This window comes from Salmo salar, chromosome ssa05 (genome assembly GCF_905237065.1).
Source record: "Salmo salar chromosome ssa05, Ssal_v3.1, whole genome shotgun sequence".
Taxonomy (NCBI): domain Eukaryota; kingdom Metazoa; phylum Chordata; class Actinopteri; order Salmoniformes; family Salmonidae; genus Salmo; species Salmo salar.
The window spans coordinates 10,018,958-10,045,095 of NC_059446.1; the positions used below are offsets into that span (position 1 = coordinate 10,018,958).

At 47.4% G+C, this 26,138-nt stretch overlaps 1 protein-coding gene across 2 annotated transcripts in view; it reads right to left on the reverse strand.

The window, feature by feature from the left end:
• Positions 1-25,563, reverse strand: part of LOC106592285 (gamma-aminobutyric acid receptor subunit beta-2) — a 110,256-nt gene extending 84,693 nt beyond the window's left edge. The window contains exons 1-3 of one of the 2 annotated variants that reach the window (XM_045717879.1): positions 25,390-25,563; positions 25,142-25,242; positions 24,439-24,506 (exon numbers count right to left, since the gene is read on the reverse strand). In XM_045717879.1, the coding sequence (XP_045573835.1) occupies positions 24,439-24,506; positions 25,142-25,242; positions 25,390-25,502 (282 nt within the window). In that variant the 5' untranslated portion in view covers positions 25,503-25,563. The remainder of the gene's footprint in view (positions 1-24,438; positions 24,507-25,141; positions 25,243-25,389) is intronic. The other variant, XM_045717878.1, reaches the window with a different exon arrangement.
• Between the last annotated feature and the right edge of the window lie 575 nt (positions 25,564-26,138).

The following is a 26,138-nucleotide window of genomic DNA, read 5'->3' on the forward strand; positions in this document are numbered from 1 at the left end:
GGGGAGTGATAGGGAAAGAGAAGGGAGAAAGAGAGAGGGGGAGTGATAGGGAAAGAGAAGGGAGAAAGAGAGAGGGGAGTGATAGGGAAAGAGAAGGGAGAAAGAGAGAGGGGGAGTGATAGGGAAAGAGAAGGGAGAAAGAGAGAGGGGGAGTGATAGGGAAAGAGAAGGGAGAAAGAGAGAGAGGGGAGTGATAGGGAAAGAGAAGGGAGAAAGAGAGAGGGGGAGTGATAGGGAAAGAGAAGGGAGAAAGAGAGGGGGAGTGATAGGGAAAGAGAAGGGAGAAAGAGAGAGGGGGAGTGATAGGGAAAGAGAAGGGAGAAAGAGAGAGGGGGAGTGATAGGGAAAGAGAAGGGAGAAAGAGAGAGGGGGAGTGATAGGGAAAGAGAAGGGAGAAAGAGAGAGGGGGAGTGATAGGGAAAGAGAAGGGAGAAAGAGAGAGGGGGAGTGATAGGGAAAGAGAAGGGAGAAAGAGAGAGGGGGAGTGATAGGGAAAGAGAAGGGAGAAAGAGAGAGGGGGAGTGATAGGGAAAGAGAAGGGAGAAAGAGAGAGGGGGAGTGATAGGGAAAGAGAAGGGAGAAAGAGAGAGGGGGAGTGATAGGGAAAGAGAAGGGAGAAAGAGAGAGAGGGGGAGTGATAGGGAAAGAGAAGGGAGAAAGAGAGAGGGGGAGTGATAGGGAAAGAGAAGGGAGAAAGAGAGAGGGGGAGTGATAGGGAAAGAGAAGGGAGAAAGAGAGAGGGGGAGTGATAGGGAAAGAGAAGGGAGAAAGAGAGAGGGGGAGTGATAGGGAAAGAGAAGGGAGAAAGAGAGAGGGGGAGTGATAGGGAAAGAGAAGGGAGAAAGAGAGAGGGGGAGTGATAGGGAAAGAGAAGGGAGAAAGAGAGAGGGGGAGTGATAGGGAAAGAGAAGGGAGAAAGAGAGAGGGGGAGTGATAGGGAAAGAGAAGGGAGAAAGAGAGAGGGGGAGTGATAGGGAAAGAGAAGGGAGAAAGAGAGAGGGGGAGTGATAGGGAAAGAGAAGGGAGAAAGAGAGAGGGGGAGTGATAGGGAAAGAGAAGGGAGAAAGAGAGGGGGAGTGATAGGGAAAGAGAAGGGAGAAAGAGAGAGGGGGAGTGATAGGGAAAGAGAAGGGAGAAAGAGAGAGGGGGAGTGATAGGGAAAGAGAAGGGAGAAAGAGAGAGGGGGAGTGATAGGGAAAGAGAAGGGAGAAAGAGAGAGGGGGAGTGATAGGGAAAGAGAAGGGAGAAAGAGAGAGGGGAGTGATAGGGAAAGAGAAGGGAGAAAGAGAGAGGGGGAGTGATAGGGAAAGAGAAGGGAGAAAGAGAGAGGGGGAGTGATAGGGAAAGAGAAGGGAGAAAGAGAGAGGGGGAGTGATAGGGAAAGAGAAGGGAGAAAGAGAGAGGGGGAGTGATAGGGAAAGAGAAGGGAGAAAGAGAGAGGGGGAGTGATAGGGAAAGAGAAGGGAGAAAGAGAGAGGGGGAGTGATAGGGAAAGAGAAGGGAGAAAGAGAGAGGGGGAGTGATAGGGAAAGAGAAGGGAGAAAGAGAGAGGGGGAGTGATAGGGAAAGAGAAGGGAGAAAGAGAGAGAGGGGGAGTGATAGGGAAAGAGAAGGGAGAAAGAGAGAGGGGGAGTGATAGGGAAAGAGAAGGGAGAAAGAGAGAGGGGGAGTGATAGGGAAAGAGAAGGGAGAAAGAGAGAGGGGGAGTGATAGGGAAAGAGAAGGGAGAAAGAGAGAGGGGGAGTGATAGGGAAAGAGAAGGGAGAAAGAGAGAGGGGGAGTGATAGGGAAAGAGAAGGGAGAAAGAGAGAGGGGAGTGATAGGGAAAGAGAAGGGAGAAAGAGAGAGGGGGAGTGATAGGGAAAGAGAAGGGAGAAAGAGAGAGGGGGAGTGATAGGGAAAGAGAAGGGAGAAAGAGAGAGGGGGAGTGATAGGGAAAGAGAAGGGAGAAAGAGAGAGGGGGAGTGATAGGGAAAGAGAAGGGAGAAAGAGAGAGGGGGAGTGATAGGGAAAGAGAAGGGAGAAAGAGAGAGGGGGAGTGATAGGGAAAGAGAAGGGAGAAAGAGAGAGGGGGAGTGATAGGGAAAGAGAAGGGAGAAAGAGAGAGGGGGAGTGATAGGGAAAGAGAAGGGAGAAAGAGAGAGGGGGAGTGATAGGGAAAGAGAAGGGAGAAAGAGAGAGGGGGAGTGATAGGGAAAGAGAAGGGAGAAAGAGAGGGGGAGTGATAGGGAAAGAGAAGGGAGAAAGAGAGAGGGGGAGTGATAGGGAAAGAGAAGGGAGAAAGAGAGAGGGGGAGTGATAGGGAAAGAGAAGGGAGAAAGAGAGAGGGGGAGTGATAGGGAAAGAGAAGGGAGAAAGAGAGAGGGGGAGTGATAGGGAAAGAGAAGGGAGAAAGAGAGGGGGAGTGATAGGGAAAGAGAAGGGAGAAAGAGAGAGGGGGAGTGATAGGGAAAGAGAAGGGAGAAAGAGAGAGGGGGAGTGATAGGGAAAGAGAAGGGAGAAAGAGAGAGGGGGAGTGATAGGGAAAGAGAAGGGAGAAAGAGAGAGGGGGAGTGATAGGGAAAGAGAAGGGAGAAAGAGAGAGGGGGAGTGATAGGGAAAGAGAAGGGAGAAAGAGAGAGGGGGAGTGATAGGGAAAGAGAAGGGAGAAAGAGAGAGGGGGAGTGATAGGGAAAGAGAAGGGAGAAAGAGAGAGGGGGAGTGATAGGGAAAGAGAAGGGAGAAAGAGAGGGGGGAGTGATAGGGAAAGAGAAGGGAGAAAGAGAGAGGGGGAGTGATAGGGAAAGAGAAGGGAGAAAGAGAGAGGGGGAGTGATAGGGAAAGAGAAGGGAGAAAGAGAGAGGGGGAGTGATAGGGAAAGAGAAGGGAGAAAGAGAGAGGGGGAGTGATAGGGAAAGAGAAGGGAGAAAGAGAGAGGGGGAGTGATAGGGAAAGAGAAGGGAGAAAGAGAGAGGGGGAGTGATAGGGAAAGAGAAGGGAGAAAGAGAGAGGGGGAGTGATAGGGAAAGAGAAGGGAGAAAGAGAGAGGGGGAGTGATAGGGAAAGAGAAGGGAGAAAGAGAGAGGGGGAGTGATAGGGAAAGAGAAGGGAGAAAGAGAGAGGGGGAGTGATAGGGAAAGAGAAGGGAGAAAGAGAGAGGGGGAGTGATAGGGAAAGAGAAGGGAGAAAGAGAGAGGGGGAGTGATAGGGAAAGAGAAGGGAGAAAGAGAGAGGGGGAGTGATAGGGAAAGAGAAGGGAGAAAGAGAGAGGGGGAGTGATAGGGAAAGAGAAGGGAGAAAGAGAGAGGGGAGTGATAGGGAAAGAGAAGGGAGAAAGAGAGAGGGGGAGTGATAGGGAAAGAGAAGGGAGAAAGAGAGAGGGGGAGTGATAGGGAAAGAGAAGGGAGAAAGAGAGAGGGGGAGTGATAGGGAAAGAGAAGGGAGAAAGAGAGAGGGGAGTGATAGGGAAAGAGAAGGGAGAAAGAGAGAGGGGGAGTGATAGGGAAAGAGAAGGGAGAAAGAGAGAGGGGGGAGTGATAGGGAAAGAGAAGGGAGAAAGAGAGAGGGGGAGTGATAGGGAAAGAGAAGGGAGAAAGAGAGAGGGGGAGTGATAGGGAAAGAGAAGGGAGAAAGAGAGAGGGGGAGTGATAGGGAAAGAGAAGGGAGAAAGAGAGAGGGGGGAGTGATAGGGAAAGAGAAGGGAGAAAGAGAGAGGGGGAGTGATAGGGAAAGAGAAGGGAGAAAGAGAGAGGGGGAGTGATAGGGAAAGAGAAGGGAGAAAGAGAGAGGGGGAGTGATAGGGAAAGAGAAGGGAGAAAGAGAGAGGGAGTGATAGGGAAAGTGAAGGGAGAAAGAGAGAGGGGGAGTGATAGGGAAAGAGAAGGGAGAAAGAGAGAGGGGGAGTGATAGGGAAAGAGAAGGGAGAAAGAGAGGGGGGAGTGATAGGGAAAGAGAAGGGAGAAAGAGAGGGGGAGTGATAGGGAAAGAGAAGGGAGAAAGAGAGAGGGGGAGTGATAGGGAAAGAGAAGGGAGAAAGAGAGAGGGGGAGTGATAGGGAAAGAGAAGGGAGAAAGAGAGAGGGGGAGTGATAGGGAAAGAGAAGGGAGAAAGAGAGAGGGGGAGTGATAGGGAAAGAGAAGGGAGAAAGAGAGAGGGGGAGTGATAGGGAAAGAGAAGGGAGAAAGAGAGAGGGGGAGTGATAGGGAAAGAGAGAGAGAAGTACAATGTATTGTGAAGATTGACACATTCTATAAAACATGACAGCGTAGAATATATAAATGTGTTTAAACAAACAAGCTCCAACGCCTGTTGTTGAGACCATCAAGGTTGGTTGCACAGTGACACCGATCGTCCCATTCACACATATCCTTCCTTCCAAGATAACAAAGCCAGATTATGGACCTGAGAGAATGACAGGAAATACATTAGACTCAGCTTGTTATGAACACCATGCACCATTACCACCATTACCAGTACCACCATGTATCATTACCACCATGTACCATTATCATTACCACCATGACCAGTACCACCATGTATCATTACCACCATGTACCATTATCATTACCACCATTACCAGTACCACCATGTATCATTATCACCATGTACCATTATCATTACCACCATTACCAGTACCACCATGTATCATTACCACCATGTACCATTATCATTGCCACCATTATCATTACCGCCATGTAGCATTACCACCATGTACCATTACCAGTACCACCATGTATCATTACCGGTACCACCATGTACCATTATCATTACCACCATTACCAGTACCACCATGTACAATTACCACCATGTACCATTACCAGTACCACCATGTACCATTACCACGATTATCATTAACACCATGCATCATTACCAGTACCACTATGTATCATTACTGCCATGTATCATTACCACCATTACCAGTACCACCATGTACCATAACCACCATTACCACCATGTACCATTACCACCATGTACCAGTACCCCCATGTACCAGTACCACCATGTACCATTACCGCCATGTACCATTACCACCATGTACCATTACCAGCATTACATCAACACTGACAACCAGCATACAGTTGAAGTCGGAAGTTTACATACACCTTAGCCAAATACATTTAAACTCAGTTTTTCACAATTCCTGACATTTAATCCTAGTAAAAAATCCCTGTCTTAGGTCAGTTAGGATCACCACTTCATTTTAAGAATGTGAAATGTCATAATAATAGTGGAGAGAATGATTTATTTCAGCTTTTATTTCTTTCATCACATTCCCAGTGGGTCAGAAGTTTACATACTCAATTAGTATTTGGTAGCATTGCCTTTAAATTGTTTAACTTGGGTCAAACGTTTTGGGTAGCCTTCCACAAGCTTCCCACAATAATTTGGGTGAATTTTGGCCCATTCCTTCTGACAGAACTTGTGTAACTGAGTCAGGTTTGTAGGCCTCCTTGCTCACTCACCCTTTTTTCAGTTCTGCCCACAAATGTTCTATAGGATTGATGTCAGGGCTTTGTGATGGCCACTCCAAAACCTTGACTTTGTTGTCCTTAAGCCATTTTGCCACAACTTTTGAAGTATGCTTGGGGTCATTGTCCATTTGGAAGACCCATTTGCGACCAAGCTTTAACTTTCTGACTCATGTCTTGAGATGTTGCTTAAATATATCCACATAATTTTCCTGCCTCATGATTCCATCTATCCCTCCTGCAGCAAAGCACCCCCACAACATGATGCTGCCACCCCCGTGCTTCACGGTTGGAATGATGTTCTTCGGCATGCAAGCCTCCACCTGTCACGTCTGCTCCCGCTCTTCCCCCCCTGGTGCCCGAGGGCGCCAGGTTGCCCTGCATCACGTTTCCTCGTTGCAGCGGGATCTACAGGTGTCTTGCCTCAGCCGGCTCTTCAGGCTCTCACGCTCCTGCCGGTTCGTTGGGTTCCCACACCCCAGCCGGCTTGCCCAGCGCCCATGTCTTGGCCGGTACCCCGGGGGGGGGGGTTTATTACCTCCCCTATATTTGTCAGTTCCCTTGCTCTGTTCCCCGCTTCTGCTTTGATTGTCTTTTGTTTGTGTTACCTAAAATGTCAAAATATAATATTATATTTAATATATATATATTTAATATATATATTAAATATATATATATTAATATATTTAATAGTTAAATTATCTACTACCATTATAACATAAATGGATCTAGATAAAAACCAGTTCAGTATAGAACAATTTCAGTAACATTATAAAGGAACCAATACAATGGATAGAAAACAACTAAAGTAAATCTATAGAAGCAATAAAATGATAATCAATCAATGATGTGTTCAGTGACCCCTAATCTCAGGTCAACCTATGACTCACACTAAGGGTCCCAGTTACAAGGCTCCCTCTCCTCTCATCCCCTCTCCTCTTCTTCTCCTCTCCTCCAACTCTCCTCTCCTCCCCTCATCTTCCTCTCCTCTCCTGTTCCTCTCCTCTCCTCTCCTCCCCTCATCTTCCTCTCCTCCCCTCTCATCTTCCTCTCCTCTCCTCTCCTCTCCTCTCCTGTCCTCTCCTCTCCTCTCCTCTCCTCTCCTCTTCCTCTTCCTCTCCTCTCCTCTCCTCTCCTCTCCTCTCCTCTCCTCTCCCTCTCCTCTCCTCTCCTTGGTTGTATCACCAGTGGGAGAACTGGATAGATTTCCACTACAGCCCTATTACTTTCACCTGTCATATCCTGTTCTGTCCTGTCATATCCTGTCCTGTCATATTCTGTCATGTCTTCTCTTCTCCCTTTTATTATAGATTTGTTTTCACCTTTATTTAGCCAGGGAAGTCCTTTATTTAGCCAGGGAAGTCTTTTATTTAGCCAGGGAAGTCCTTTATTTAGCCAGGGAAGTCCTTTATTTAGCCAGGGAAGTCCTTTATTTAGCCAGGGAAGTCCTTTATTTAGCCAGGGAAGTCCTTTATTTAGCCAGGGAAGTCTTTTATTAGCCAGGGAAGTCCTTTATTTAGCCAGGGAAGTCTTTTATTAGCCAGGGAAGTCCTTTATTTAGCCAGGGAAGTCCTTTATTTAGCCAGGGAAGTCCTTTATTTAGACAGGGAAGTCCTTTATTAGCCAGGGAAGTCCTTTATTAGCCAGGGAAGTCCTTTATTTAGCCAGGGAAGTCCTTTATTTAGCCAGGGAAGTCCTTTATTAGCCAGGGAAGTCCTTTATTAGCCAGGGAAGTCCTTTATTTAACCAGGGAACAATCGCTTTTCTGACATTTACAATCATAAAGGAAAGGAGACAGAGAGGAATCTAAGGATAATGGAATAGTATAAAATACGTCTAGGATCAACAACAGCTCAGCCACACAAGCTCACAGAACTGAAAGGAAGCAAGTCCCTGCAGCAATGTTCCAACATCTAATGGAAAGCCTTCCCAGAAGAGTGGAGGCTGTTATAGCAGCAAAAGAGGGACCAACTCCATATTAACGCCCATGATTTTGGAATGAGATGTTCGACGAGCAGATGTCCACATACTTTTGGTCACGTAGTGCATGTAGAAATATAAAAGAATAACAATGATGTCATTATTGTTATTTCCTGTATGTAGCTAGTTTTTTTTAGAGCTACACAGCTATTTACATTCTATGGTGGTAAATATCACATTAACTCAGCCACCACCACAATAACAACAACCCATTTATGTACTGTTAGCCTATTGGGACATGACCGTTCGTGACCCATGGGTTTCATGAAGAAGGGGGGACTCAGTGACTGGTTTCCCCTTGGTACTGCACACATCAGAGCCCAGTCACTTGTCCCTTTGTTGTCCTGTCCTTCTCCTTACCTCCTCTCTGCCCCTCAGACGAGAGAGAGAGGGTGGGTGGGGGGGGGGCTGGGTTAGCTAAATGCGCTGCGTTTACACATTTCCTTGTGCTGGTGAGCTAAGGGAATGCCTGCGGTGGCTGGTTAAGTATACGTCTCAAATGAAACAGTCAGGGTCAGGGGGGAGCCTGCCTGCCTGCTAGCCATCTATACACTTGGGGCCTTCCACAACACAACACTAGCCACTCACTGTTATCCAGTCATCTATACCCCTGGGGCCTTCCACAACACAACACTAGCCACTCACTGTTATCCAGTCATCTATACCCCTGGGGCCTTCCACAACACAACACTAGCCACTCACTGTTATCCAGTCATCTATACCCCTGGGGCCTTCCACAACACAACACTAGCCACTCACTGTTATCCAGTCATCTATACCCCTGGGGCCTTCCACAACACAACACTAGCCACTCACTGTTATCCAGTCATCTATACCCCTGGGGCCTTCCACAACACAACACTAGCCACTCACTGTTATCCAGTCATCTATACCCCTGGGGCCTTCCACAACACAACACTAGCCACTCACTGTTATCCAGTCATCTATACCCCTGGGGCCTTCCACAACACAACACTAGCCACTCACTGTTATCCAGTCATCTATACCCCTGGGGCCTTCCACAACACAACACTAGCCACTCACTGTTATCCAGTCATCTATACCCCTGGGGCCTTCCACAACACAACACTAGCCACTCACTGTTATCCAGTCATCTATACCCCTGGGGCCTTCCACCACACAACACTAGCCACTCACTGTTATCCAGTCATCTATACCCCTGGGGCCTTCCACAACACAACACTAGCCACTGTTAGTAGGATTGGGTTTTTCAGATACTTAACTTGGCTGGACAAACAAACGGCTGACAGATCCATTAGACAAGTCACCAGAACATTCCGGTTAGGGCTTCTAATGGCGTGATGGGGTAGCTTGTTCTAAAGACATACTGATTTTCAGTTGCTTAACTTAATCAATCTACTGATAAATGAATTAAGGCCAGGCTACAGTAAAGCTACTACTCAGACATCTGGTCTATTTCCACCATCAACACACTTGATTAAGTAAGCAATTCAAGTCAGTTAAATTAGGAATTATTATTTCAGATAACTATTCTTATTTGTAAATATAAAACACAAGCATAACTATTCCTGATAGGCACGAATGACGTTAAACAATGAAGGAAGGCAAAACACAAAAAAAGATATTATATGATTCCTCATCTTGTAAACCTTCACAGAAATACAGAATTAACCTGCATTACACATGGTCAAAACCCTTGAAATAAAAAAAGCATCGTATTCTGGGGAAAAAAACCTTATCTTCTTTCCTTTTCCTCGACTCTCCTTCCCTTCTTGATTCACCAAACCCAGAAAAACATAGTGCAGCGTTGTCATAGCAACAATGAGTAAAAATATCACACGATTACTTTTCCCACCAGAAGCTGAAAATAAAATGGAACAGAAATCGGTTGTTAGAACAAACAAGATGATCAAAATGGATGCTAATTCACACACATACCAAACGACACCCTATTCCCTATATAGTACACTGCTTTTGACCAGGGTAGGGGTTGTATGTAACTGAGTAGAGTGCTGATTTAGGATCCGTTTTGAATTTTTAACATGAACATGGGGGACCAACCTGATCCTATTTCACACAGGAGAAATATGATTTAGTAAAAAAAATATATTATTATTATTTATTATTTTTCATTTATCAGGGGGTGCTGCAGCACCAACAGCACCCCTACTTCCTGCGGCTATGTAATTAATTATGTAACTAACTATGTAACACATTATGTAACTATGTAATTCATTATGTAATTATGTAATTAACTATGTAACTAATTATGTAACAAATTATGTAACTAACTATGTAATTAATTATGTAACTAACTATGTAACAAATTATGTAACTATGTAATTCATTATGTAATTATGTAATTAACTATGTAACTAACTATGTAACAAATTATGTAACTAACTATGTAATTAATTATGTAACTAACTATGTAACAAATTATGTAACTATGTAATTAATTATGTAACTATGTAATTAATTATGTAACTAACTATGTAACAAATTATGTAACTATGTAATTAATTATGTAACTATGTAACTATCTCTCTGACCTTCATAGACAGATCCCAGCCCTCCCTCCCTCCCTCCCTCCCTCCCTCCCTCCCTCCCTCCCTCCCTCCCTCCCTACTAACTAACTAACTAACTAACTAACTAACTAACTAACTAACTAACTCACTCACTCACTCACTCACTCACTCACTCACTCACTCACTCACTCACTCACTAAACTATCTCTCTGACCTTCATAGCCAGATACCAGCCCTCCCTCCTAACTAACTAAGTGATGTAAAGAGATAATGCTTGTCAGGGTAATGATGGTAATGAACACAACATTCACACCCTACTAATTAATCTCAACCACCGCCGCTTGCTTTAAATCTGTTAATTCACAGAACACTAATTAACAGTATTTTAGTGCTGGCAGTCTGGCAGTCCATTTTAACAGCAACTAAACCAACAACCGTGGGAGTTGTTAGCCCACGTGTAGGCCCTCGTGTTAGCCCTCGTGTAGGCCCACGTGTAGGCCCACGTGTAGGCCTAATTAATGAACTAAACAGAAAGAGACCCTTACACACCAACTGTTTATCAAACACACCCAGCACAAAACAGCAAGCTGGGAGCAATGGGGAGGGCAGACTGAAAACAACCTCATTCTACACCTCCTTGTTATCAACTTTGCAAATTAACTGGACACAACCCTACAACTGTTCCACCTCACAACCCTACAACCCTACAACCGTTCCACCTCACAACCCTACAACCCTACAACCGTTCCACCTCACAACCCTACAACTGTTCCACCTCACAACCCTACAACCGTTCCACCTCACAACCATACAACCCTACAACTGTTCCACCTCACAACCCTACAACCCTACAACCGTTCCACCTCACAACCCTACAACTGTTCCACCTCACAACCCTACAACCCTACAACCGTTCCACCTCACAACCATACAACCCTACAACTGTTCAACCTCACAACCCTACAACCCTACAACCGTTCCACCTCACAACCCTACAACCCTACAACCGTTCCACCTCACAACCATACAACCCTACAACCCTACAACCGTTCCAACTCACAACCCTACAACTGTTCAACCTCACAACCCTACAACTGTTCAACCTCACAACCCTACAACTCTTCAACCTCACAACCCTACAACCATTCAACCTCACAATCCTACAACCCTACAACTGTTCAACCTCACAACCCTACAACCATTCAACCTCACAACCCTACAACCATTCAACCTCACAATCCTACAACTGTTCCACCTCACAACTCTACAACCCTACAACGTTCCACCTCACAACCCTACAACCGTTCAACCTCACAACCCTACAACCCTACAACTGTTCCACCTCACAACCCTACAACTGTTCCACCTCACAACTCTACAACCCTACAACCGTTCCACCTCACAACCCTACAACTCTTCAACCTCACAACCCTACAACCATTCAACCTCACAACCCTACAACCTTACAACTGTTCAACCTCACAACCCTACAACTCTTCAACCTCACAACCCTACAACCATTCAACTTCACAATCCTACAACCCTACAACTGTTCAACCCTACAACCATTCAACCTCACAATCCTACAACTGTTCAACCTCACAACCCTACAACTCTTCAACCTCACAACCCTACAACCATTCAACCTCACAATCCTACAACCCTACAACTGTTCAACCTCACAACCCTACAACCATTCAACCTCACAATCCTACAACCCTACAACCGTTCCACCTCACAACCCTACAACCCTACAACTCTACAACCCTACAACCCTACAACCCTACAACTGTTCCACCTCACAACTCTACAACCCTACAACTGTTCCACCTCACAACCCTACAACCCTACAACCGTTCTACCTCACAACCCTACAACCGTTCCAACTCACAACCCTACAACTGTTCAACCTCACAACCCTACAACCATTCAACCTCACAATCCTACAACCCTACAACCGTTCCACCTCACAACCCTACAACTGTTCCACCTCACAACCCTACAACCCTACAACCGTTCAACCTCACAACCCTACAACCCTACAACTGTTCAACCTCACAACCCTACAACCATTCAACCTCACAACCCTACAACTGTTCCACCTCACAACCCTACAACCCTACAACTGTTCCACCTCACAACTCTACAACCCTACAACCGTTCCACCTCACAACCCTACAACGTTCCAACTCACAACCCTACAACCGTTCAACCTCACAATCCTACAACCCTACAACCGTTCCAACTCACAATCCTACAACTGTTCAACCTCACAACCCTACAACCATTCAACCTCACAATCCTACAACCCTACAACTGTTCAACCTCACAACCCTACAACCATTCAACCTCACAATCCTACAACCCTACAACCGTTCCAACTCACACCCCTACAACCCTACAACTGTTCCACCTCACAACCCTACAACCGTTCAACCTCACAACCCTACAACCCTACAACCGTTCAACCTCACAACCCTACAACCCTACAACCGTTCCACCTCACAACCCTACAACCCTACAACCGTTCCACCTCACAACCCTACAACCCTACAGCTGTTCCATCTCACAACCCTACAGCCGTTCTACCTCACAACCCTACAACCCTACAGCTGTTCCACCTCACAACCCTACAACCCTACAGCCGTTCTACCTCACAAGCCGTTCTACCTCACAAATTATGTAACTATACTGCTCAAAAAAATAAAGGGAACACTTAAACAACACATCCTAGATCTGAATGAAAGAAATAATCTTATTAAATACTTTTTTCTTTACATAGTTGAATGTGCTGACAACAAAATCACACAAAAATAATCAATGGAAATCCAATTTATCAACCCATGGAGGTCTGGATTTGGAGTCACATTCAAAATTAAAGTGGAAAACCACACTACAGGCTGATCCAACTTTGATGTAATGTCATTAAAACAAGTCAAAATGAGGCACAGTAGTGTGTGTGGCCTCCACGTGCCTGTATGACCTCCCTACAACGCCTGGGCATGCTCCTGATGAGGTGGCGGATGGTCTCCTGAGGGATCTCCTCCCAGACCTGGACTAAAGCATCCGCCAACTCCTGGACAGTCTGTGGTGCAACGTGGCGTTGGTGGATGGAGCGAGACATGACGTCCCAGATGTGCTCAATTGGATTCAGGTCTGGGGAACGGGCGGGCCAGTCCATAGCATCAATGCCTTCCTCTTGCAGGAACTGCTGACACACTCCAGCCACATGAGGTCTAGCATTGTCTTGCATTAGGAGGAACCCAGGGCCAACCGCACCAGCATATGGTCTCACAAGGGGTCTGAGGATCTCATCTCGGTACCTAATGGCAGTCAGGCTACCTCTGGCGAGCACATGGAGGGCTGTGCGGCCCCTCAAAGAAATGCCACCCCACACCATGACTGACCCACCACCAAACCGGTCATGCTGGAGGATGTTGCAGGCAGCAGAACGTTCTCCACGGCGTCTCCAGACTCTGTCACGTCTGTCATGTGTTCAGTGTGAACCTGCTTTCATCTGTGAAGAGCACAGGGCGCCAGTGGCGAATTTGCCAATCTTGGTGTTCTCTGGCAAATGCCAAACGTCCTGCACGGTGTTGGGCTGTAAGCACAACCCCCACCTGTGGACGTCGGGCCCTCATACCACCCTCATGGAGTCTGTTTCTGACCGTTTGAGCAGACACATGCACATTTGTGGCCTGCTGGAGGTCATTTTGCAGGGCTCTGGCAGTGCTTCTCCTGCTCCTCCTTGCACAAAGGCGGTGGTAGCGGTCCTGCTGCTGGGTTGTTGCCCTCCTACGGCCTCCTCCACGTCTCCTGATGTACTGGCCTGTCTCCTGGTAGCGCCTCCATGCTCTGGACACTACGCTGACAGACACAGCAAACCTTCTTGCCACAGCTCGCATTGATGTGCCATCCTGGATGAGCTGCACTACCTGAGCCACTTATGTGGGTTGTAGACTCTGTCTCATGCTACCACTAGAGTGAAAGCACCGCCAGCATTCAAAAGTGACCAAAACATCAGCCAGGAAGCATAGGAACTGAGAAGTGGTCTGTGGTTACCACCTGCAGAACCACTCCTTTATTGGGGGTGTCTTGCTAATTGCCTATAATTTCCACCTGTTGTCTATTCCATTTGCACAACAGCATGTGAAATGTATTGTCAATCAGTGTTGCTTCCTAAGTGGACAGTTTGATTTCACAGAAGTGTGATTGACTTGGAGTTACATTGTGTTGTTTAAGTGTTCCCTTTATTTTTTTGAGCAGTGTATGTGTCTGTGTGGTGGGGGGGTATTACAGTGATGTGTCTGTGTGGTGGGGGGGTATTACAGTGATGTGTCTGTGTGTGGGGGTATTACAGTGATGTGTCTGTGTGGTGGGGGGGCATTACAGTGATGTGTCTGTGTGGTGGGGGGTATTACAGTGATGTGTCTGTGTGGTGGGGGGGTATTACAGTGATGTGTCTGTGTGGTGGGGGGGGGGTATTACAGTGATGTGTCTGTGTGGTGGGGGGGTATTACAGTGATGTGTCTGTGTGGTGGGGGGTATTACAGTGATGTGTCTGTGTGGGGGGGTATTACAGTGATGTGTCTGTGTGGTGGGGGGGCATTACAGTGATGTGTCTGTGTGGTGGGGGGTATTACAGTGATGTGTCTGTGTGGTGGGGGGGTATTACAGTGATGTGTCTGTGTGTGGGGGGTATTACAGTGATGTGTCTGTGTGGTGGGGGGTATTACAGTGATGTGTCTGTGTGGTGGGGGGGTATTACAGTGATGTGTCTGTGTGGTGGTGGGGGTATTACAGTGATGTGTCTGTGTGGTGGGGGGGTATTACAGTGATGTGTCTGTGTGGTGGGGGGGGTATTACAGTGATGTGTCTGTGTGGTGGGGGGGGTATTACAGTGATGTGTCTGTGTGGTGGGGGGGGTATTACAGTGATGTGTCTGTGTGGTGGTGGGGGTATTACAGTGATGTGTCTGTGTGGTGGGGGGGTATTACAGTGATGTGTCTGTGTGGTGGGGGGGGTATTACAGTGATGTGTCTGTGTGGTGGGGGGGGTATTACAGTGATGTGTCTGTGTGGTGGGGGGGGTATTACAGTGATGTGTCTGTGTGGTGGGGGGTATTACAGTGATGTGTCTGTGTGGTGGGGGGGGTATTACAGTGATGTGTCTGTGTGGTGGGGGGGTATTACAGTGATGTGTCTGTGTGGTGGGGGGGTATTACAGTGATGTGTCTGTGTGGTGGGGGGGTATTACAGTGATGTGTCTGTGTGGTGGGGGGGTATTACAGTGATGTGTCTGTGTGGTGGTGGGGGTATTACAGTGATGTGTCTGTGGTGGTGGGGGGTATTACAGTGATGTGTCTGTGTGGTGGGGGGTATTACAGTGATGTGTCTGTGTGGTGGGTGGGGTATTACAGTGATGTGTCTGTGTGGGGGGGGGGTATTACAGTGATGTGTCTGTGTGGTGGGTGGGGTATTACAGTGATGTGTCTGTGTGGTGGGGGGGTATTACAGTGATGTGTCTGTGTGGTGGTGGGGGTATTACAGTGATGTGTCTGTGTGGTGGTGGGGGTATTACAGTGATGTGTCTGTGTGGTGGGTGGGGTATTACAGTGATGTGTCTGTGTGGTGGGGGGGGTATTACAGTGATGTGTCTGTGTGGTGGGGGGGGTATTACAGTGATGTGTCTGTGTGGTGGGGGGGGTATTACAGTGATGTGTCTGTGTGGTGGGGGGGTATTACAGTGATGTGTCTGTGTGGTGGGGGGTATTACAGTGATGTGTCTGTGTGGTGGGGGGGTATTACAGTGATGTGTCTGTGTGGTGGGGGGTATTACAGTGATGTGTCTGTGTGGTGGGGGGGGTATTACAGTGATGTGTCTGTGTGGTGGGGGGGTATTACAGTGATGTGTCTGTGTGGTGGGGGGGTATTACAGTGATGTGTCTGTGTGGTGGGGGGGTATTACAGTGATGTGTCTGTGTGGTGGGGGGGGTATTACAGTGATGTGTCTGTGTGGTGGGGGGGTATTACAGTGATGTGTCTGTGTGGTGGTGGGGGTATTACAGTGATGTGTCTGTGTGGTGGGGGGGGTATTACAGTGATGTGTCTGTGTGGTGGTGGGGGTATTACAGTGATGTGTCTGTGTGGTGGGGGGGGTATTACAGTGATGTGTCTGTGTGGTGGGGGGGTATTACAGTGATGTGTCTGTGTGGTGGGGGGGTATTACAGTGATGTGTCTGTGTGGTGGGGGGGGGTATTACAGTGATGTGTCTGTGTGGTGGGGGGGTATTACAGTGATGTGTCTGTGTGGTGGGGGGGTATTACAGTGATGTGTCTGTGTGTTGGGGGTATTACAGTGATGTGTCTGTGTGGTGGGGGGCATTACAGTGATGTGTCTGTGTGGTGGGGGGTATTACAGTGATGTGTCTGTGTGGTGGGGGGTATTACAGTGATGTGTCTGTGTGTGGGGGTATTACAGTGATGTGTCTGTGTGGTGGGGGGGTATTACAGTGATGTGTCTGTGTGGTGGGGGGTATTACAGTGATGTGTCTGTGTGGTGGTGGGGGTATTACAGTGATGTGTCTGTGTGGTGGGGGGGTATTACAGTGATGTGTCTGTGTGGTGGGGGGGGTATTACAGTGCTGTGTCTGTGTGGTGGGGGGGTATTACAGTGATGTGTCTGTGTGGTGGTGGGGGGGGGGTATTACAGTGCTGTGTCTGTGTGGTGGGGGGGTGGGGGGGGATGTAATAGAGATGATATGGTTCCTTATGTTTAATCAGACTCTTGCCCCAGTGATTTCTTTTGGGCTGGATAAACCTAATCCTTTCAAATATGGAAAATGTAGAATTGGTATTGGAATTTGTTTTGCTTTATATCATTAAAATGGACATTACTCCAACTCTCAACACAGCTTCAGTCTTCAAGACTGGACATCTGAGAAGGAGAAAGACAGAGGAGCAACCAACAACCTGTCTGAAGCTGGCTCTGGAATCCAGTACTACCAACAACCTGTCTGAAGCTGGCTCTGGAATCCAGTACTACCAACAACCTGTCTGAAGCTGGCTCTGGAATCCAGTACTACCAACAACCTGTCTGAAGCTGGCTCTGGAATCCAGTACTACCAACAACCTGTCTGAAGCTGGCTCTGGAATCCAGTACTACCAACAACCTGTCTAAAGCTGGCTCTGGAATCCAGTACTACCAACAACCTGTCTAAAGCTGGCTCTGGAATCCAGTACTACCAACAACCTGTCTGAAGCTGGCTCTGGAATCCAGTACTACCAACAACCTGTCTAAAGCTGGCTCTGGAATCCAGTACTACCAACAACCTGTCTGAAGCTGGCTCTGGAATCCAGTACTACCAACAACCTGTCTGAAGCTGGCTCTGGAATCCAGTACTACCAACAACCTGTCTAAAGCTGGCTCTGGAATCCAGTACTACCAACAACCTGTCTGAAGCTGGCTCTGGAATCCAGTACTACCAACAACCTGTCTGAAGCTGGCTCTGGAATCCAATACTACCAACAACCTGTCTGAAGCTGGCTCTGGAATCCAGTACTACCAACAACCTGTCTGAAGCTGGCTCTGGAATCCAGTATTACCAACAACCTGTCTGAAGCTGGCTCTGGAATCCAGTACTACCAACAACCTGTCTGAAGCTGGCTCTGGAATCCAGTACTACCAACAACCTGTCTGAAGCTGGCTCTGGAATCCAGTACTACCAACAACCTGTCTGAAGCTGGCTCTGGAATCCAGTACTACCAACAACCTGTCTGTTTGAAGCTGGCTCTGGAATCCAGTATTACCAACAACCTGTCTGAAGCTGGCTCTGGAATCCAGTACTACCAACAACCTGTTTGAAGCTGGCTCTGGAATCCAGTACTACCAACAACCTGTCTGTCTGAAGCTGGCTCTGGAATCCAGTACTACCAACAACCTGTCTGTCTGAAGCTGGCTCTGGAATCCAGTACTACCAACAACCTGTCTGAAGCTGGCTCTGGAATCCAGTACTACCAACAACCTGTCTGTCTGAAGCTGGCTCTGGAATCCAGTACTACCAACAACCTGTCTGAAGCTGGCTCTGGAATCCAGTACTACCAACAACCTGTCTGAAGCTGGCTCTGGAATCCAGTACTACCAACAACCTGTTTGAAGCTGGCTCTGGAATCCAGTACTAGCAACAACCTGTTTGAAGCTGGCTCTGGAATCCAGTACTACCAACAACCTGTTTGAAGCTGGCTCTGGAATCCAGTACTACCAACAACCTGTTTGAAGCTGGCTCTGGAATCCAGTACTAGCAACAACCTGTTTGAAGCTGGCTCTGGAATCCAGTACTACCAACAACCTGTTTGAAGCTGGCTCTGGAATCCAGTACTACCAACAACCTGTCTGTCTGAAGCTGGCTCTGGAATCCAGTACTACCAACAACCTGTCTGAAGCTGGCTCTGGAATCCAGTACTACCAACAACCTGTCTGAAGCTTGCTCTGGAATCCAGTACTACCAACAACCTGTCTGAAGCTGGCTCTGGAATCCAGTACTACCAACAACCTGGCTGAAGCTGGCTCTGGAATCCAGTACTACCAACAACCTGTCTGAAGCTGGCTCTGGAATCCAGTACTAGCAACAACCTGTTTGAAGCTGGCTCTGGAATCCAGTACTACCAACAACCTGTTTGAAGCTGGCTCTGGAATCCAGTACTACCAACAACCTGTTTGAAGCTGGCTCTGGAATCCAGTACTAGCAACAACCTGTTTGAAGCTGGCTCTGGAATCCAGTACTACCAACAACCTGTTTGAAGCTGGCTCTGGAATCCAGTACTACCAACAACCTGTCTGTCTGAAGCTGGCTCTGGAATCCAGTACTACCAACAACCTGTCTGAAGCTGGCTCTGGAATCCAGTACTACCAACAACCTGTCTGAAGCTGGCTCTGGAATCCAGTACTACCAACAACCTGTCTGAAGCTGGCTCTGGAATCCAGTACTACCAACAACCTGGCTGAAGCTGGCTCTGGAATCCAGTACTACCAACAACCTGTCTGAAGCTGGCTCTGGAATCCAGTACTACCAACCTGTCTGTTGTTAGAGGAGACAGAGAGGAACTCCAGTACCACCACCAACCTGTCTGTTGTTAGAGGAGACAGAGAGGAACTCCAGTACCACCAACCTGCCTGTTGTTAGAGGAGACAGAGAGGAACTCCAGTACCACCAACCTGTCTGTTGTTAGAGGAGACAGAGAGGAACTCCAGTACCACCACCAACCTGTCTGTTGTTAGAGGAGACAGAGAGGAACTCCAGTACCACCACCAACCTGTCTGTTGTTAGAGGAGACAGAGAGGAACTCCAGTACCACCAACCTGTCTGTTGTTAGAGGAGACAGAGAGGAACTCCAGTACCACCACCAACCTGTCTGTTGTTAGAGGAGACAGAGAGGAACTCCAGTACCACCACCAACCTGTCTGTTGTTAGAGGAGACAGAGAGGAACTCCAGTACCACCAACCTGCCTGTTGTTAGAGGAGACAGAGAGGAACTCCAGTACCACCAACCTGTCTGTTGTTAGAGGAGACAGAGAGGAACTCCAGTACCACCACCAACCTGTCTGTTGTTAGAGGAGACAGAGAGGAACTCCAGTACCACCACCAACCTGTCTGTTGTTAGAGGAGACAGAGAGGAACTCCAGTACCACCACCAACCTGTCTGTTGTTAGAGGAGACAGAGAGGAACTCCAGTACCACCACCAACCTGTCTGTTGTTAGAGGAGACAGAGAGGAACTCCAGTACCACCACCAACCTGTCTGTTGTTAGAGGAGACAGAGAGGAACTCCAGTACCACCACCAACCTGTCTGTTGTTAGAGGAGACAGAGAGGAACTCCAGTACCACCACCAACCTGTCTGTTGTTAGAGGAGACAGAGAGGAACTCCAGTACCACCACCAACCTGTCTGTTGTTAGAGGAGACAGAGAGGAACTCCAGTACCACCACCAACCTGTCTGTTGTTAGAGGAGACAGAGAGGAACTCCAGTACCACCAACCTGTCTGTTGTTAGAGGAGACAGAGAGGAACTCCAGTACCACCAACCTGTCTGTTGTTAGAGGAGACAGAGAGGAACTCCAGTACCACCACCAACCTGTCTGTTGTTAGAGGAGACAGAGAGGAACTCCAGTACCACCACCAACCTGTCTGTTGTTAGAGGAGACAGAGAGGAACTCCAGTACCACCAACCTGTCTGTTGTTAGAGGAGACAGAGAGGAACTCCAGTACCACCACCAACCTGTCTGTTGTTAGAGGAGACAGAGAGGAACTCCAGTACCACCACCAACCTGTCTGTTGTTAGAGGAGACAGAGAGGAACTCCAGTACCACCACCAACCTGTCTGTTGTTAGAGGAGACAGAGAGGAACTCCAGTACCACCACCAACCTGTCTGTTGTTAGAGGAGACAGAGAGGAACTCCAGTCACCACCAACCTGTCTGTTGTTAGAGGAGACAGAGAGGAACTCCAGTACCACCACCAACCTGTCTGTTGTTAGAGGAGACAGAGAGGAACTCCAGTACCACCACCAACCTGTCTGTTGTTAGAGGAGACAGAGAGGAACTCCAGTACCACCACCAACCTGTCTGTTGTTAGAGGAGACAGAGAGGAACTCCAGTACCACCACCAACCTGTCTGTTGTTAGAGGAGACAGAGAGGAACTCCAGTACCACCACCAACCTGTCTGTTGTTAGAGGAGACAGAGAGGAACTCCAGTACCACCAACCTGTCTGTTGTTAGAGGAGACAGAGAGGAACTCCAGTACCACCACCAACCTGTCTGTTGTTAGAGGAGACAGAGAGGAACTCCAGTACCACCACCAACCTGTCTGTTGTTAGAGGAGACAGAGAGGAACTCCAGTACCACCAACCTGTCTGTTGTTAGAGGAGACAGAGAGGAACTCCAGTACCACCACCAACCTGTCTGTTGTTAGAGGAGACAGAGAGGAACTCCAGTACCACCACCAACCTGTCTGTTGTTAGAGGAGACAGAGAGGAACTCCAGTACCACCACCAACCTGTCTGTTGTTAGAGGAGACAGAGAGGAACTCCAGTACCACCACCAACCTGTCTGTTGTTAGAGGAGACAGAGAGGAACTCCAGTACCACCACCAACCTGTCTGTTGTTAGAGGAGACAGAGAGGAACTCCAGTACCACCACCAACCTGTCTGTTGTTAGAGGAGACAGAGAGGAACTCCAGTACCACCACCAACCTGTCTGTTGTTAGAGGAGACAGAGAGGAACTCCAGTACCACCACCAACCTGTCTGTTGTTAGAGGAGACAGAGAGGAACTCCAGTACCACCACCAACCTGTCTGTTGTTAGAGGAGACAGAGAGGAACTCCAGTACCACCACCAACCTGTCTGTTGTTAGAGGAGACAGAGAGGAACTCCAGTACCACCACCAACCTGTCTGTTGTTAGAGGAGACAGAGAGGAACTCCAGTACCACCACCAACCTGTCTGTTGTTAGAGGAGACAGAGAGGAACTCCAGTACCACCACCAACCTGTCTGTTGTTAGAGGAGACAGAGAGGAACTCCAGTACCACCACCAACCTGTCTGTTGTTAGAGGAGACAGAGAGGAACTCCAGTACCACCACCAACCTGTCTGTTGTTAGAGGAGACAGAGAGGAACTCCAGTACCACCACCAACCTGTCTGCTGTTAGAAGGTTGTTACATAACCATGAGAGGAGGATTCACATTCAGAAGGTAATAATGACTATGTGTGGGCCGATGGCAAGTGAGAGGGAGTGAGAGAGGGGAGAATGAGGGAGAGGGGAGAGAGGGGAGAGAGAGATACAAAGAGAGGGAGGGAGGGAAAGAGAGAGAGAGAGAGAGACAGAGGGAGGGAGGGAGGGAGGGAAAGAGAGAGAGAGAGAGACAGAGGGAGGGAGGGAGGGAAAGAGAGAGAGAGAGAGACAGAGGGAGGGAGGGAGGGAGAGTATTTTTTGCCGTTTTCATTTCATCTAAATGCGTCGGCCGTGCAGCCGTTTTGGAAGAGAGGAAGAGAGGAGAGGCTTGCTCCTGCCCTGCAAGCCAATTCTCTCTCCTCCGTGAAACGAAACGAGATGAATGTTCTCATAGCTACAGGGAGTTGGCATGACGTCAGTCCTCATCCTCTCTCTGTCTCTCTCTCTGTCTCTCTCTCTCTGTCTTTCTCTGTCTCTCTCTCTCTCTCTCTCTCTCCTGTCTCTCTCTCTCTCTCTCTGTCTCTGTCTCTCTCTGTCTCTCTGTCTAAGTCTCTCTCTGTCTCTGTCTCTGTCTCTCTCTCTCTCTCTCTCTCTGTCTCTCTGTCTCTCTGTCTCTATGTCTCTCTCTCTCTCTCTCTCTCTCTCTGTCTCTCTGTCTCTCTGTCTCTATGTCTCTCTCTCTCTCTCTCTCTCTCTCTCTCTGTCTCTGTCTCTGTCTCTCTGTCTGTCTCTCTCTCTCTCTCTCTCTCGCTCTCTATCTATCTATCTGTCTCTCTCTCCCTCTCTGTCTGTCTCTCCCTCCCTCTCTGTCTGTCTCTCTCTCAATTTACTGTTCTGTTCTGTTCATTCTTTTGTGTTTTGTTCATTCTTACAGTTTTGTTACACACTGAGTGGCTGCCTGTATGAAGCAGTGTTTTTTTTACGGATGAATGCAAGTGTATGTGGAATCAGAGTTTTGAAGTAACATCACCCTTTAGAGAGATAAAGGTGGCTTCCATGGAAATCCAGGTCAGAGACAGGGGGAGGGAGGTGAAGAAGGGGGTGAAGAGGGGGGAGGGAGGTGAAGAAGGGGGTGAGGAGGGGGGGGTGAAGAAGGGGGTGAAGAGGGGGGGTGAAGAAGGGGGTGAAGAGGGGGGGGGTGAAGAAGGGGATGAAGAGGGGGGGAGGGAGGTAAAGAAGGGGGTGAAGGGGGGGTAGGGAGGTGAAGAAGGGGGTGAAGAGGGGGGGAGGGAGGTGAAGAAGGGGGTGAAGAGGGGGGGGAGGTGAAGAAGGGGGTGAAGAGGGGGGGGGTGAAGAGGGGGGAGGGAGGTAAAGAAGGGGGGTGAAGAGGGGGGGAGGGAGGTGAAGAAGGGGGTGAAGAGGGGAGGAGGGAGGTGAAGAGGGGAGGAGGGAGGTGAAGAGGGGAGGAGGGAGGGAATACTGGTTGACATACCAGAGGACCCCCACAGCCCTTTCATCCTAGCTGCATCCTCTTTAACCAAAACTAACTTCCAAATCCCTTCCTCACGGGAAGTACTATGGTAATTCAGCTGATGATGTTTTTATCCAGGCCGACCTATAGCATTATAGTGATTCAGTACACATGGTCCACACAGGAATCAAACCCCACAACAACACGCGTCTCACTGTGTTTCCAGCATCAAGCCCCAACCAACCAACTAACACACCATCTTACCACACAAATCTTATTTAAGGACAAATGTACACTCAGATAAATGAAATGAAATCTTCACAATAAAATCCACTGGAAAAACCATGTCAAATGCAACAATGAATCCAATATGAATTCAGTTGGGTAAGGAGAACAGAAGTCTCCCCTCCAAGCCTCTTCCATAGCAAAACATTGATACAGTGTTACATAAGATACAGAGAGAGATCCTGTTCATACCATGTCTGTGTACCTCGTGGTTTTCTCCAGCACGGAGATTGGGACCCCTATATAATACACTACTTTTCACCAGGGAACCATAGGGCTCTGGTCAATAGTAGTTCACTGTATATGGAATAAAAAAAATTAGTGCACTATATTTTGGAAAAGAGTGTCATTTGGGACTCGACCCTAACATTGTGTAGTGGAGCTCGATGAAATACCCAGGTGATTACCATCCTTAGTCCAGGCGTGCATTATTAACCACATGTCTACGTCATCACTCATGGTCTGACGGGGGGGGGGGTAATTTACGTAGCTGATGATGCGCTCCCCCTCGCGCTTCAAAGTGAAGTGAGGCTCGAGCAAGATAACTCTCCCAAAGGAGCGCGCGGCGCAATCACGTTGAAAATGCGTTTGTATTAGGAGAGAAAAGGGAAATTGGGAAATATCTCTGTTTTTTCCCCCTTCGTCTTCTTGACTTGGCGTTATAACGCGCCGCGCCGCATGTCAAATAAAATGATAGCAGTCAAGTAACTGAAAGACAAGACGCCACAGCCTCGACCGTCCGTCTGCGCAAGGATGTCAGTACAAGTGCGCCAGTGAGCGTGTGTTTTGAATTCAAATGGGAACCAACACACATCCACCATCCATGGCCGAAAAAATGGTAAATGCAAAGCCTGAGACGGAGCTTGAGCCCACTGAACGATAGAACACTATTCAACACGAGAATCAATTCATCATCAGACTCCGCCGCGTCGTTACCATCATTTACCATAATGCAGAACGTGACATGCGTTAAGTGCCCTTTTCAAACATGGATGACAATGCGTTATAGGTTTCTCTATACGAATCTACTCAGCCAGGCATACTGAGAAACATATAAGGAGGACGATATTAATGCACGTACCATATTGACTTCAGACACCATGTCTATGCTGGCTATGTCTATATTCATCCCCACTGCCACCGGCGCACCTGTGAAGCGAAGAAAAACAGCTTATTAATAAAAGGAGAAGGGGATTATTTCTTTACCTATTAGAAATAAGAATTTGGTGACCGTTATTCTATAATGTGGTACCGTTATTCTACCAGTAGGTCGCTATCTATGATAGATCGCCACGTTCTCTCATCAATGTACATGATAAATGTTTTATGCAGTCTTAATGATTATCATCGTCAATTAAAATGGCTATAATCATCAGCATCATCATTTGGAACTCCCTTTATGATTTTCGTTTCAGACAGAACGGTAGGCAACCAGAAGTTCAATAGGCTGCGAATAGAATCGATCAGCAAGTTAAGAGACCCTTCTTCTGCACACAGAATAGACTAGCATGTCGTATTTCATCATTTGAAGGTGGTACATTGGAAAAGGTTTTTGGTGACGGGGGAAAAAAACGTTTTTATTTGGATGGTAGGCTATTACACTGTAATATCACTGTAATTGGAGACGTAGCCTAGTCTATGGATGGAACATTGATCATGAGGGGAAAATTGTACCAGAGGTTTTTGCAGCAATTCATTAAACATGTATAGCACCGCGCGTCATAAATGGCATCAAACATGACATTCATCATCTCGATTTGCTTTCCTTTTGTCTTTCTTCTTACCTCCGAAATCTGGCCTCAGCCGAATGTCGTAGCCTTTCATCAGTCTGTCGACCGTGTCTTTAACCAGCGGCATATTACTGGGATCCCTCAGATCTTTGGCGCTGAGGGGAAAGACAGAACAGAAGGGGATCGGCGTGCAAATAGCTACTTAAAGACAAGATACAGCGGGATGGCGTGTTAAATAGCCTAGGATACATGCCATGCAATGGAATTGAATAATGCGCGTAAAAACACAAATTCTAATTTACCTTTGCGCACAGCAGATAAAAGTAAAAAAGAACGAAAACGTTAAAATTCCAGAGTGGTTTTTCCTGAGCTTCCCCATCGTAACAGTTTTGATGCGAGTGAGGAGAACGCACATCCAACTTACTCCAGAAAGCTCCGAGAACCCAATGAGGAGCGCATGCGTACATCCTACCAGAAGATCAAACACTGGCTGGTGATGATGGTGGATGAGCCGTTTCCATTGCTGAGAAACAAATTAAAGGGACAAGTGGATGGATGAGCGTAATGAAGAGAACATCTTATGCCATCCCGACCCGACCACTAGAACCTAACAGCCGAAATACAATTAGTATCGTTCCAGCTTAATCCTTATATTGGCTTATGTTGATAGTTTAGAGAACTTTGCAATGAACAGTGCAAACCAATTAATACAATCAATAGGATATAGTGTATTATATTAAAATCAATAGGATATAATGTATTATATTAAAATCAATAGGATATAATGTATTATATTAAAATCAATAGGACATAGTGTATTATATTAAAATCAATAGGATATAATGTATTATATTAAAATCAATAGGATATAATGTATTATATTAAAATCAATAGGACATAGTGTATTTTATATTCAAATCAATAGGATATAGTGAATTACAGTATTAGACATTGTCAGACTCTCACAAATTTAAAGTCAACAAAGTTTATTGTGTCAAATGTTGTGACAATCATTCTAACTTCTCATAAGACGTTCGTAGCAAGACACACA